Source organism: Nelusetta ayraudi, unplaced genomic scaffold (genome assembly GCF_046127955.1).
Source record: "Nelusetta ayraudi isolate G7.1 ecotype Tasmania unplaced genomic scaffold, CSIRO-AGI_Nayr_v1 ptg000005l, whole genome shotgun sequence".
Lineage (NCBI taxonomy): Eukaryota > Metazoa > Chordata > Actinopteri > Tetraodontiformes > Monacanthidae > Nelusetta > Nelusetta ayraudi.
The window spans coordinates 7,160,001-7,173,047 of NW_027466055.1; the positions used below are offsets into that span (position 1 = coordinate 7,160,001).

Sequence of the window (13,047 nt, forward strand, 5' to 3'; positions counted from 1 at the left end):
CGGGAAGAAAGGGAGGATTTGCCGCTGCCTCTGCGCTATGAGCAGGTTAGTGAGCTGCTGAGCTCGGAGCCGACTGGAGCCTTGTTTATATGCTGCACATGTAGGATTGGAATTGGCATTATAGCTACTCTGCTCTGATGCTCCGAGAAGCGACTCGGCTCACAGTGCACTATAATCTCTGCCTGCATCAGTGACTGGAGTGTTCAGCGTTGCAGGGTTTTTTGTTTGTAAGATCATAATGTCGTGTAATTTGCTCAAACGCGCCTTACTTACAAATTCTCTTGGGAATTTTGCTCTCTTAGGATGGATTCTCCTCCCTCTATTTGCAAGCGCTCGTTCATTTGCCATTTATGAGTTCTCTTTGAATTAAGAATGAATATAACAATCACCCTACACCAGGGGTCACCAACCTTTTTGAACCAGAGAGCTACTACTTCGGTACTGAGTCATACAAGGGTGACCAGTTTGTTTACGATCTTCAGTCATCACAAATTTTCTCAGTTTGCCTTTTGTTGTATATTATTGTTAATGATACTCCTCTGAGTGAACACTCTCGTCATATTGATTATTTCTCATTCGCATTTTGCACAAAAACAGTGTTACATTTCCTGAAGACACTTTTGAATTAAACACAGTTTTGAAACGTTCACCTAAACCTCTCTAGACTCCATTGAAAGAATAGCAACAGAATAAAATTACATTTTTTAAATGCAGTTGTGCTATTTTTAGATCAGACCTGCGGGCCACTCACGCGTTCCTTGGGAGATACAAGGTGCCCACAGGTACAGTGTTGGTGACTCCTCCCCTGCACCTTGTTAAATATTGTTAGTCACTCGGCAGCATCGCATAAGTCAAGTTTTACGCATCAGCAAGTAGTCAGAAATCACTGCAGATGAGAAAAGTGTTCAAAGCCGTGTTACTGAGGACCTGTGGGATTTTAGTGGTTTTGAGTAGTGATAACAACACTCCCATGACTCCTGAAGTCTCGGCTTCAGACAGACGTCATTGAGGGCCAATCACATTGATTTAATCAAATACTGGCCCCGGGTTTATCTGAAATTTGTAAATAGCAAAGCCAGTTTTGGGTTTTTCAACATTCCATTTCCGGCAATTCACAGATTTTGTTTTTGTGATATTTTTGGAAATGCCATATTTTATTTTCATCCTGCAAATATGTAAAGTAGATCAAGGAGAAATGCATGCAATCCTTTTCACGTCTGTCTATGTCAGGATGTGTTGCTGTTTGTCCACTGTGATGGAAACATGGCAGCCTCCTTGAATGGAGTCTGATTTCACATGAATGGCATATGTTCAACTAACACAGATACAACATGGATTTTGTGGAGGTGAATGCACGTTAGAATATCAATAGCTCAAGTTTTTATTTTTGTCCATTGTTCAAAGCATTGCAAGTTTTCCGTTCACTGGATTCTGAAAGAGAACAATCACTTCGACTTATCAGGGAATTGGTTCTTCTTTTACGTGAAACAGGATCTGGTTACTTTCCGCCTCAAGCTGGAGGTAACAGTGGATTTAACGTTTCATACAGCCGCTCTTCTCTTGAAGAGTCAGGTACGTCCTCATACGGTGTGAAATGAATTAGCACAGAGTGATCGAAAGAAGTTAGTGCTTGCTTTCAAAGTTTTTCCTAACTGCCCGCTTGCGTGCTTAGTGTAGCCACCGCTGCCTACATAGATGAAAATGAAACGCTGGAACTTGGCTGAAGCCTCCTGCAGAGGTTCTCCTTATTTCATTTTTTTTGCTGAAGTATAGTTGAAACGTGCTAGAAATGAAAGGAGGGTAGTGAAAGTTCGATGAGAGCATTCTGAGCTAAATAAAGATGGAGGCCTCGATGCATTTGCGCTTCCTGTAACTTGATCCTGTGCTCTTTTCTTGTACGTGCGGTTAAATGATGTTAAGCTGCATTTTGTAAAAATAAAACAAAGACAACAGAGACCCCCGTCCTTAGCTCTAATGTACTCCCTTATCTTCACTTGGGTTTAAACCAAAGTTTAAAGTGTATGTTTCCTGTAATCTCCAAAGCAAAGGGGCCAGTAAATGGCCAGTAAAAAGGCAGATTGAGTAATGGAAGTGATATTGACGAGCGCGTCCGTCCGAAGGTCTTCATCTAGCTTTCCCAGACTGGCGTGTAAGTCTTTGTGTATTGATGGTGGATGAGATGCACACGTGGGGCCTAATGGCTTCACTCCCTGGGGGCTTTCTCATGTATCCAGAGCAGTTGAGTCGAGCTCTCGTCTGGATTAATTATTCATTTTAACGTCACTGGCGCGGCACCTTCAAAGGGTGCTTCGGCATTTTGGACATAGGGGGCAGAGTTTGCTGGTGCTCGGCTAGTGGGAGTCAACAGTATTTTGCTAGCCTGCCAGTAAAAGCAGTCTGTCCCGCTCCAGAGTAAACCCGAGGCAAATGAAATACAACGCCAGACTATCGATATAAATGTCAGTGTTCCCTTCCATCATATTGTATTTTTCGGGACTAGTTTCTCAGCAGCGGGCAAATGTTTTCTTTACTTTGCTCTGGTTCGTAGCGTAACAAACCTTCTACCAACTTCAGGACGTTTAACTACATTGCTGCTGAGAAATCAGTCAGTCAAAAATACTGTTCTAAACAAAGGTAGTTTTATTTTGAACATTAGTCTGTAAAGACAACTAACAATAAATCTCAAAGGGACAAATTCAAAACGGACAAGGCACAATTTCCTTCATTGTCAGTTATAAGGGAATTTAATGTAGTAGTGTTATTTCATGTGTGGTAGAGCAACACACACACACACACACACATGCATGCACACTGTCTGTTGATTTCAAGCCCTTTCTTCCTCTTTTTTCACTTTTCCCCTTTTTCACTACTTGTTTCAAATCAGTTGGCCATGTTTTATGGTGGCTACACTGGTCACAGGACAATCTGAAGGACCGGCACAGTTATTTGCCTGCTTTACTGGTTTCAGCGCCAACACACACTGACTTGTTGACAGTACCTTGTGTCAAACTTGCTTGTACCTGTATTCATCCACTCATTCATCCACTCATTCATTCATCCATCTGTTCATTCATTCATTTGCCTTATTCATTCCTTCATCATCCGTCAGTCATTCATTCATTCATTCATCTGTTCATTTATTCATTTCGTATCCATCCATGTAACATCCATCCATTCATTTGTTTATCCATCCATCCTTTCTTCCTTTCATTCATCCATTCATCTATTCATAATCAACCATGTGTTTGAAACAGTCCTCAGAGACTGCTCCGTGTTTACATGATGGCGTCACACAGTCGCTGCCGATGTGTCGGCCACAAACTCATGATGCAAGTTTCCTGTGTGTTTTATTTAAATGCTGTTTAACTGCTAGTGAGGGGTTCACCAAAGCGTGCCAAGAAAATAGCTCTCTTGCATCATTCTACCGCCAGCAGCAGCAGCCTGAAGGGGATTCATCTCGTTCGGTGTCACTCGCAGAGATTTTCTGTCTCAGTCTGGTGTGCTGTGGCAAACTGCAGACCGATTTTCTGGTCTTGGATCAGTTTAAGCAGGATGGCTGTAAACAAAGGGCTAAATACGCTGTTGTCTGGATATCAATCAAGTGTTTTGTTTTGTTAATTTTGTTCAAATGAATTTGAATGGTTTCTTTTCAAATGCCACAAGAATGCATCATGATAACGACTTTGGTAGTTTTTTATAGCTATAATGTCTCAGTAGTCTGGGAAGTACACAAAGTTGCTGATGAATAAATGATTGGTTGCTGAGGCGAAGCCGAGGGGCATTATGTGAATGTGATACCAGCAGTGCTTTGCTTTTTACTCAGTGAATGTTTGATGGCTCAGCTCCTTACTGATGGCATTATCAGGCTTGGTAAAACAATCAGGCTATAGGCTCAACCTGAGTGAGGTAAAGTACTTTAGTCAGCAAATGATCCGGGATGTGTTGAAAAACAAAAATGCAAAATCAACATTTTTGTTCAATGACATTATTTATGTGTTGTTTGGACTTTTATGATGACAAATGTCAGACAGCTCTTCCCTTCGTTCACTTCTAATGCAGTTGAAAGATTATAAGGTCAGTTCAACTGTGCAGCATAAATGAATGCCTTTGCCGATGGAATTGGCCTATGCATCTATATCGGACTCTTGAGTGCCAAGTCCTCTTTCTACCTGCCCACACAGGGTGCATGCTTGTTCAAAATGTGCACTAATCTACTCAGCTCCAGTGTTGACGCGTTGAGAGCATTCTTTAATAGGATGACCTAGTTCTCGGCATATGCTGCTACAGTAACACGACGCGGTAAACCTGCAGACCGCCGTCAGAATCTTCTGTTGTCTCAGTGCTACCTTCGAAAAAAATACCTCCTGAGCTGCCGTCTGACCAGAGTTTTCGCTCGCTGCCTGTCTCCCTGTGCTGTCAGGCCCTGGGGAGGAAATGGGAGCCAAGGCGTCACTGGTGCAGGGTCCGAGGTCCGGCTCCGCTCTGTTTCCTTCCCCCACTCTGGAGAACATCCAGGCGGCATATGAAGACAAACAGGAGGAGGTGGCCAGAGAGCTGATCCAGCAAGCCTGCTGTGTGGAGTGCAGCGTTGGGATGCCACGCATTGATGGGGTAAGGACAGCGAGTGTACACAAGTCAAAAAAAAACTTGTTCAAGGCAAGGCATCTTTATTTTATATAGCACATTTCATACACAAGCCAACTCGATGTGCTTTACATGATGATTAGAATGCTATGCTGTTAGTGCTGTAGTGCTCGGGATTGGTCTTGGTCTCGAGACCACTTTTTATAAGGGTCTGGGTCTCGTCTCGGACTCAGAGGCATTTTTACTCAGTCTTGTCTCGATCTGGGACTGGGCCAACTTAGGATTTTTGATCAAGACCGGTCAAGACTCAGCCAACACTGACACCCAGAGAGACACACCCCCTTATTCTTAGTTAATTTATTTTTTAATTTCATGAAGCAAATTTTTTAACTTCAAGTTTAGAAGCAAACTTGAATTTAAAAAAAGATACTGGTAATTTTTCCTCTGTTTTGTTGTTATTTTTCTTTGATATATAAAGTCTTGGTCTTGTCTTGATCTCGATACTCTTGGTCTTGGTTGGTTGCGGTCTTGACTACAACATCGTTATCGTTCAGTTTTATTGTATTGTTCAAGACAAAACCATTTATGTTTTTGCTACCATGTTATGTTTATTATTCCCAAACTGTGATGTAATAAATTGTATAATGCTACTCATTCTATAATAAATACGTTTCACTTAGCAAGGCGAACTGTAAACAGGAGAATCTATCCTTTCTTTATGAAGGCTGTTGTGTATCTTCGAATGTATGGTGTTGAAGCGGACGTTGTGGTGTAATGACTTCTGTTTGAAGTGGGTGTGCAGCTCGGGGTTATTTCTATTTCAGCATCCTTCTGAGTTTTTCAGCAGAGATCTGGCCCACTTTACCAGGATTACTGTTGCAAACACCAGTTCCCAAAGGGGAGAGGCAGATAAAACACCAAAGAGATACAGTTACCACGATGCAAATTAAAGTTTGTAGATTTTATCTAAGAAAGGCAGGAGACAGTGTCAGGATTGAAGACTTCACACAGCATTCTCTACACCGGCTCGTCTGAGCCACATTGTCAACTCTGCTGGCCTGCGCTGCATTGGAGGAGCAGCTGGGGAGACATCTCCTCAGGTAGCAATAGAAGGAATAGAAATATACAGTGGGGGAGAATTATTATGGCAGAATATTCCTGGGTTGGTCAAACATGCTTTGACAGCTTGAATGAAAAAAAAAACAACCAAATATTTGACATTATGTGAAAGTTTGTTTTAACTATGAACATATTAGGTTGCGCATTAAATACAGATTATATGAATCTTTTTTTATCATTTGGCTCTTCGTACTTTGATATCTCTGAGTTCAGAAAGAAATTCCTCTATTTCCTTCTCACTGTCTGATTGGCTGGCAACACAGCTGTCATATGCTCAGTTTCCACCATCTGTTTTAGGAGTTGTAATTGATTTTTGGTTGTTGATTTATGGGTTTGATGCGTGAATGAATTGATTTGTTAGATGGTCGTAAGTGGAGAAAAAATGTTGTCATTAAAACTGTTATGTTGGGGCAGTGAGAAATTGAAAGTGCTCATAAATAATTCAGATTTGACTTTGTTTTCTAAAAATAGATCTAGCTCTGCCAGTTTATTTTTGTTAGGTTTATATGTTGGCCAACTTTATACAGAAACTGAATCCTGTTTTCTTTGGTCGTGAACTTTATGGCCATTTGGCAGATACTTGTGTTCAACTTGAAAAACCAGTCGCAAGCACCGACAGAAAGAAGGTGTACGTGTAACTGTGTCCTTCTCGTAAAAGCGTCAAAGCAGGAAAAATAATTCCTTTTCTGATTATCACTGACGCTTGACAGTTAAAAATGAATTTTGTTTTTCCCTCTGCTCAGCTGAAGTAGATTTGACAAATGCACGTATATCAAACTACCTCCGTGCGTATTCAGGAATTTTTGGAGGAGCACCAGAAGAACGAGAAGGAAAATTTAAATTTAAAGATGAATGTAATGTATTTTGTTGTAGGTGCGTCTTCTGTGTGTGGCCATCCAGCACGGGGATCCGCAGAGCGTCCACTACCTGCTGAAGGAAGCTGACGTCTGTGTACCTGAGGAGCCATCCGACACTAACCCAGCCATCCTGGCTGCATACTACGGCCACACCGCGCTGGTCAAAGAGCTGTTGGACTCTTTACCAGGTAGACAACAAAGAATCATTGACAAAAAATGAATTCCTTCCTGAATTCCTCATAATGTTCCCCAGCTGTTAACAATGACTTTTGTGTATGTTTTTGCAACGTAGTGACACCTGTTAACTGCTGGCTTTACACTCACCAGTTAGTTTGACAGATCACTTCCTTATCTTATGTACCTCCTGTCATATCTATGTTTTCCTCACTCCTGATAAAGTGAATATTTGACTGGTGCTTTGATAATGATGATGGACATTGACCTTCTCCCCAGGTCCGTGCCTGAAGAAGGACTTGCTGAACTGGATGCTGGCGACGTCTTGTGAGCAGGGTCACCTGGACATGGTCCGATTGCTGGTCCACGGCTATGATGCTGATGTTAAAGACTGTGCCATCCACAGCGATGAGTTTGCTATCATCACTGGGCTGCCACTGTACGCTGCTGCACGAGCAGGTAGGGAGACCCAGCAACAATCTCACCATCTCACATAAAATTATTAGTTTCATGCCTCTTTGCCGAACTTTGATGTTTGTTTTTTTATTAACTGTACTCCAGGTGTGACAGTGGCGTACTTTAAGATACAGTATATAACATTAAAAATACCACAAGAAGAAAATTTTTTCTTTTTCCCTTTTTATTTTTATATATATATTTACACATTTACATATATAAACGTATAAATACATATATATAAATATATCTATCTGTTGCTTGCGGTTGAGTGTAGTGTTTTGTTTTCCAGGTAATGAAGAAATAGCGAACTTCCTGCTGCAGAAGGGAGCAGGATTTTCCTCCTACACTCTGATGGACCACCCAGCCTTCTGCAAAAACCTTCTCAGACAAAAGGTTGAGGAAACCTCATCCACCGAGGAAGTACAGGTGAGAGGAGGGAGCCGGTGTCGCTGACACTCCTTCAGGCACGCTGACTGTTCGTCATGGCGTCAAACACAAAAATAACTTTGGATTGTCGGTTGGTTGCTTCGAATGTCCACGTGTGTGCAGGATGTCAGCGTGTTTTGGAGAGGCCTACAGCTGCCCTGGTTGGAACTGGACTGGTTCATGGACCTGTCGTCACGTATCACACACCTGGATCTGTCGTCCAACTGCCTGACTGCTCTCCCCTCTGTGGTGCCCTGGGGTCTCCTCCACCTGCAGTCGATAGATCTCTCCAACAATCTGCTGAAAGAGCTGCCAGCTGCTCACACCTCCCAGGAGGTCATCTGCTCCAGGTATGTGTAGACAACCCAGAGACAGATGTACATTTTTTGAGTAGACAATGAAATGATGAACAGGATACACAGACATTCTAAGCAGAGTGGCAGGACTGTTGGCTGCTTCTAGAGCATTGTATCATAGTCTTAGAATATTTTTTAGCTGATACCAAGTGTCCTTCAGCGATTATTTCATGTGAAGAGTTTTTCATTTGATGGGTTTGAGGTTTGTGCTGGGAGGCTGAAAAGCTATTTTCACTTGAGCTGCCATGCAGCTGGTGAGGATGGATGTTTATTGGCAAAAGTTCAACAGAACCAGATTCCATGAAGGAAAACAAACATTGAACGACAATGACGACAATGATTTAAACAATGCAAAGGGCCGGGTAGCATGTAATAAAATCAAATCAGTCAGTGAAAGAGAAAACAGAACTGCCTCAATTCTAAGTCACATTAGTGCAAGTAATTGAGTTAAGTTGTGGAGATGTTAACTAACGACTCCCTCTCCTGCATTCTCAGCTTACAGCAGGTGAATCTCTCTCACAACCAGCTGACCAGTTTGCCATCTGGGCTTCTCCACCTGACACTCGTCCAGAGAGTGTTTGCTGCCAAGAACCAGCTCACCAGCCTGTTTGACATCCCTCAAGGTGTGTTCCCACTCTCACCTCCAACTGCAACTCAGTTCACCACTGAGAAACAAACCATGACGTCTGACAGGTTAAAAGAGGCCAAATGCGTCGGCTTCATTCTTGGCTCTTCATAGATGATTTACACTGAGCAAGTCTGATTTGTGTTCCTTCTCCCCGTCCTCTCAGACACCAACTGGATTGGTCTTCGCAGACTGGAGGAGCTGGACGTGTCCGATAACTGCCTCAGCAGTCTGAGCTCGGCGGTCGTGCACAGTCTGAAATCCCTGAGTGTCCTCAATGTGTGCAGGAACAGGCTGAGCGACTTCCCTGACCCTTGGGCCTGTCCACTGGTGACTAGCAACCCGACAGAGACACAGCCCGCTTCTTTCTATCATTAATATGATAATGATAATGCTTAATAACTCATTTCAAACATTGTTTCTCAAAATAGGCCATCAGTACTGTTTTTTTTTCTTGCAAATGTTTAAGGAGCAATTTAGCACTGTATCTATATATATTTTTTTATTTATTTAAACTTTATACTGATGATTTCATTGAGACATGAAGTAACACTTGTTCTCTTTCTCTTCCTCCATGCAGAGGCAATGCAAAGCCTCCTCCAATGAAATCCAGAGTCTTCCAGACACCATCTCAATATTCTGGCGAACTCACCTGCAGGAGGTCGACTTCTCTGAAAACAATCTGACTGAGCTGCCCTCGTACATCTTTGAGCTGGAGGTAAAGCACCCCCTCCTGGATCTGCTGTCGCACCTCTGTGTGACCGTTGTACAAACATTCTATGCAAACAAACAGAGAAAAAATAAGCACATTCATTGGAAAATATCGTGCGTCATTCGCAAAGCAACCTCCAGATGGTGCTGCTTAACCACGTTACACAAGGGTCCAGTGAGTTGACGTCTGCTCACTGTGTTAGTGAAGTAATAGTGTTAATTACTTGAAACGTTTCAAGATGGGAACAGTTTGTGTCGTACAGGGAGAAGGCTGCAATGCTGCAATTTCCCTCTGTGTTCATCATTTTTGATCATTTATCCTACACATCTTTACTCAAAAACATATTTCTTTCAGATTGGATTGATTTCAATCTGAATGACCATTCAGTAGGTCTTTCCTGGGTGGTAGTGTCAGTTTTTGCTGCAGCAGTTTTTTTTTTTAAATATTTAAAAACAACCAAAACTTATCAAACAACCAAATAGGCTTCTATAAAGTTATGATGATCAGTAATTGGTTTCATTACTTTTACATTTACATTTAAATTTGTGAGTCTTGCGATTCTTTTCATCAAAGCCCTACATAGAATTTTCGTCAACCTTGTGTCATGAAAGTTCTTGCCATTTGTATGACAGACACAAACACACACACACACACACACATTCACACTGATTTCAGAAACCCACAGATATTTATTTGAATAGACATGACTAATTGGACTTGTGTAAGCAACCACACATTGGCCGACAGCTTGGTGACTCTCTCTCTCCTGGAGAGCCGATTGCTGACACAGTCCACCAGCTGTCTGTGTGTGTGTGTGTGTGTATTCCATGGAAGGAAAATGTAAGTGTGTGCAGTGTGTGTGCTGTACAGTGTCTCACCCCTCCTTCCACTCCTCCTCCCATCAGGCTCTGGTCTCCCTGAGATTGTGTGGGAATCAGATTGCAGCACTCCCGCCCCCCAGTAAGTGGAAGTGCTCGAGGCTCAGGACCCTCGATCTTTCCAGGAACCAGCTGGGCAAGTAGGTCCATACAAACACACAAGTCCTGGTAGTGTGTGTGTGTGTGTAGATATACTACTCTCCAGAATTATGCTAATACCTAAAAAGCAAATTTCTGTGTGTGTGTGTGTGTGTGTGTGTGTGTGTGTGTGTGTGTGTGTGTGTGTGTGTGTGTGTGTGTGTGTGTGTGTGTGTGTGTGTGTGTGCCTTTTAGAACAGTGGAGGCTCCTAAGTCGCGGAGGCTGGCCTTCCTAACCACTTGGCACAGGAGAGACCCTGATCCAGGTATACCTGCATCAATCAGATCATTGCAGATGTTAACAGGAGTCTTTACTAGTCCTAATTGGGTTTCTACAGCAGGGGTGTCAAATTCAAATACGCAGTGGAGCCAAAATTTAAAACTTGGAAAAAGTCGTGGGCCGACATTAAAATCAACCAAGAACAATAAACCATTTAAGTATTAATAATATCCTTCAGTGAACTTCCTGTTGCGATTGACCTGCCAAAATAAAAATTTCCAGAATGCTCTGCATAAAAGTGCAGAGCATTCTGGGATTTGTACTATTAGTCATAGATGTGCTGTATAATACCGGGGGGGCCAACTGTAGTTGTGATTTTGTATTGCTTCGCCCGCCAAATTAAATGAATAATTACACTGCAGGCCAAATTTGGCTCGCGGACCAGAGTTTGACACCCATGCTCTACTTTGACTCCAGTTTTCAGTTTTAGATTTAATCCCATGATAACGACTGTTCTGAGCATCTACCCATGCCTCTGCCTGACTCGTGCACCTCGCTCTGTGTTCTGCCAGTGTGTATCATCGAGTTTCCCATGATCCTTCGCGATTCCCTGGAAGTGCTTTTCTTGAACGACAACCAGCTGGAGTGCGTTCCCCAATCAGTGTGCGGCCTCCACAGCCTCTCTGAGCTTTACCTCTCCAAGTGAGTCCTGCTGCCTCTCTTATCCGTTCATGGGTCACACTGGGATACGATGGGTCTCTCACAGTCAATGCAGGCCAGTGTCATTCGTCTTTGTTCTTACTGTTGTTGTCATGCAACTTCTGCCTCACTTCCTACTTGAACCCTTCCTCCCCACAAGATAGCAAAGGCTGCGATAAGATTGGGCAGTGGTGGGACAAGGCTGTAATATTAGGTCTGTTCACTGTAATACTTATCAAATTGAGGCAAGTTAAATCATTTAAACTCTTGAATTAAAGCGTTGTTCTAAATCAGAGGGATTTTGAGTTTTGAGTTCTACACATTTTTCTGTTTCGATGGAAGAAGACTGAAGTAAAAGAAAGTCTTTGTGGGTTGGTCACTCGTGTCACTTCAGTCCATGGGAACTCGTGCTTGGTATGAGTTCACAGTCCTCCAGCTGTTTGCAGCTGTTAAACTCACCAGCCAGACTAATAGAGTTGTTTGGGAAGAAGGATGACAACAATCATCTGCTGCCAGGAGGATTTCACAGCCAGTTATTTTCTACTGAAGGATTTTGAATGTCAGCCGAGTCGTTTCATCTTGATGAAGTGTCTCTCACATTTAAAGCAACTTGTTCAATCACGTTGTCTCTCCTGTTCTTCCAACAGCAATGTTGGAATTCGAGAGCTTCCAACCGAACTCGGTCAACTTTCCAACCTGTGGCAGCTGGACATGGAAGATCTCAATGTTGCCAACGTGCCCCAGGAAGTTAGAAAGGAAGGTATTGTCCTGAACACACATCATCTGTGGGCTTTTAGATTTATTTGCCATAAAAGCTTGTTTATATCACAGTTTGTGATCGGGTATGATGTGCATTTGTAGCTGATGCTTCTTTTTTTTTTTTTACGTGAACAGCTGAAATGTAGGGAATGCTGAAGTCATTTGTGCCTTCTCACCTCTCTTATCTTTTGCACGCCGTTTTGTTTTGCTCTCTTCTTCCTTACCAAGGACATGAACCACCAATGAGTTTTTGTCCTCTCTGAAGATGTTGCATTAGAAAAATACCCCATTTTTGCCACTGTGTGTCAGTTGGCAATGTACTGTAGCGGCGGTGGTGAATATTGGCGATTGACCAATCAGAATCGAGTACTCAAGAGACCCGTGCACGTTCTTTTGCTTTGTTTTCAGGCCCTGTGTCAGTCCTTGCTTACCTCCGGGCTCACCTCCGAAAGGCCGAACCTTCCAAACAGCTGAAGCTGCTGGTGATCGGCCCCCCCAGACAGGGGAAGACGGCTCTGCTTGACATTCTCCAGAATGGAAAGGCTTCTCCCTTCACTCCTGCTGAACGCTGCATCGCCACTTCCACCTGGGAGCTGGAGAAACCAAACGGGGGCAAAAACAACGTAATCATCATTATTATTATTATCATTATTATTATTATCATTATGCTGCAGGTGCAACAACTATACATATACATATATATATATATATATATATATATATATATATATATATATATATATATATATATATATATATATATATACATATGCCTCTATATCATAAATATAGATCAATAATTTCATTATATTTGACAATAATAATTAAAATAATTTGTTTCTATTATTTTTCTCTTCATTCATTCATTCATTCATTCATTTATTTATTCATTTATTCATTTGCATTTTTTATTTGTCTTCTGTTCACTTTTCTGCGGCCTCCCTAGTGTTCCCTAGTGGCTCCCACTTGAAAACCACTGCTGTAGAAAACTGTGCTATAAAGATGAGGCTACAGTTGCACTGATAAAGTAAAGCTGTTACA

The 13,047-nt window shown here is 42.3% G+C and overlaps 1 protein-coding gene across 2 annotated transcripts in view; it reads left to right on the top strand.

Annotated features, from left to right (window-relative positions):
* Positions 1–13,047, top strand: part of lrrk1 (leucine-rich repeat kinase 1) — a 41,689-nt gene that overhangs the window by 3,666 nt on the left and 24,976 nt on the right. Inside the window, exons 1-14 of one of the 2 annotated variants that reach the window (XM_076011671.1) lie at positions 1–45; positions 4,421–4,611; positions 6,577–6,748; positions 7,014–7,193; positions 7,483–7,619; positions 7,743–7,969; positions 8,471–8,598; positions 8,767–8,930; positions 9,181–9,318; positions 10,218–10,330; positions 10,524–10,594; positions 11,121–11,250; positions 11,895–12,007; positions 12,415–12,629. The exon at positions 1–45 is cut by the window's left edge and continues 141 nt beyond it. In XM_076011671.1, the coding sequence (XP_075867786.1) occupies positions 4,435–4,611; positions 6,577–6,748; positions 7,014–7,193; positions 7,483–7,619; positions 7,743–7,969; positions 8,471–8,598; positions 8,767–8,930; positions 9,181–9,318; positions 10,218–10,330; positions 10,524–10,594; positions 11,121–11,250; positions 11,895–12,007; positions 12,415–12,629 (1,965 nt within the window). In that variant the 5' untranslated portion in view covers positions 1–45; positions 4,421–4,434. The remainder of the gene's footprint in view (positions 46–4,420; positions 4,612–6,576; positions 6,749–7,013; positions 7,194–7,482; positions 7,620–7,742; positions 7,970–8,470; positions 8,599–8,766; positions 8,931–9,180; positions 9,319–10,217; positions 10,331–10,523; positions 10,595–11,120; positions 11,251–11,894; positions 12,008–12,414; positions 12,630–13,047) is intronic. The other variant, XM_076011665.1, reaches the window with a different exon arrangement.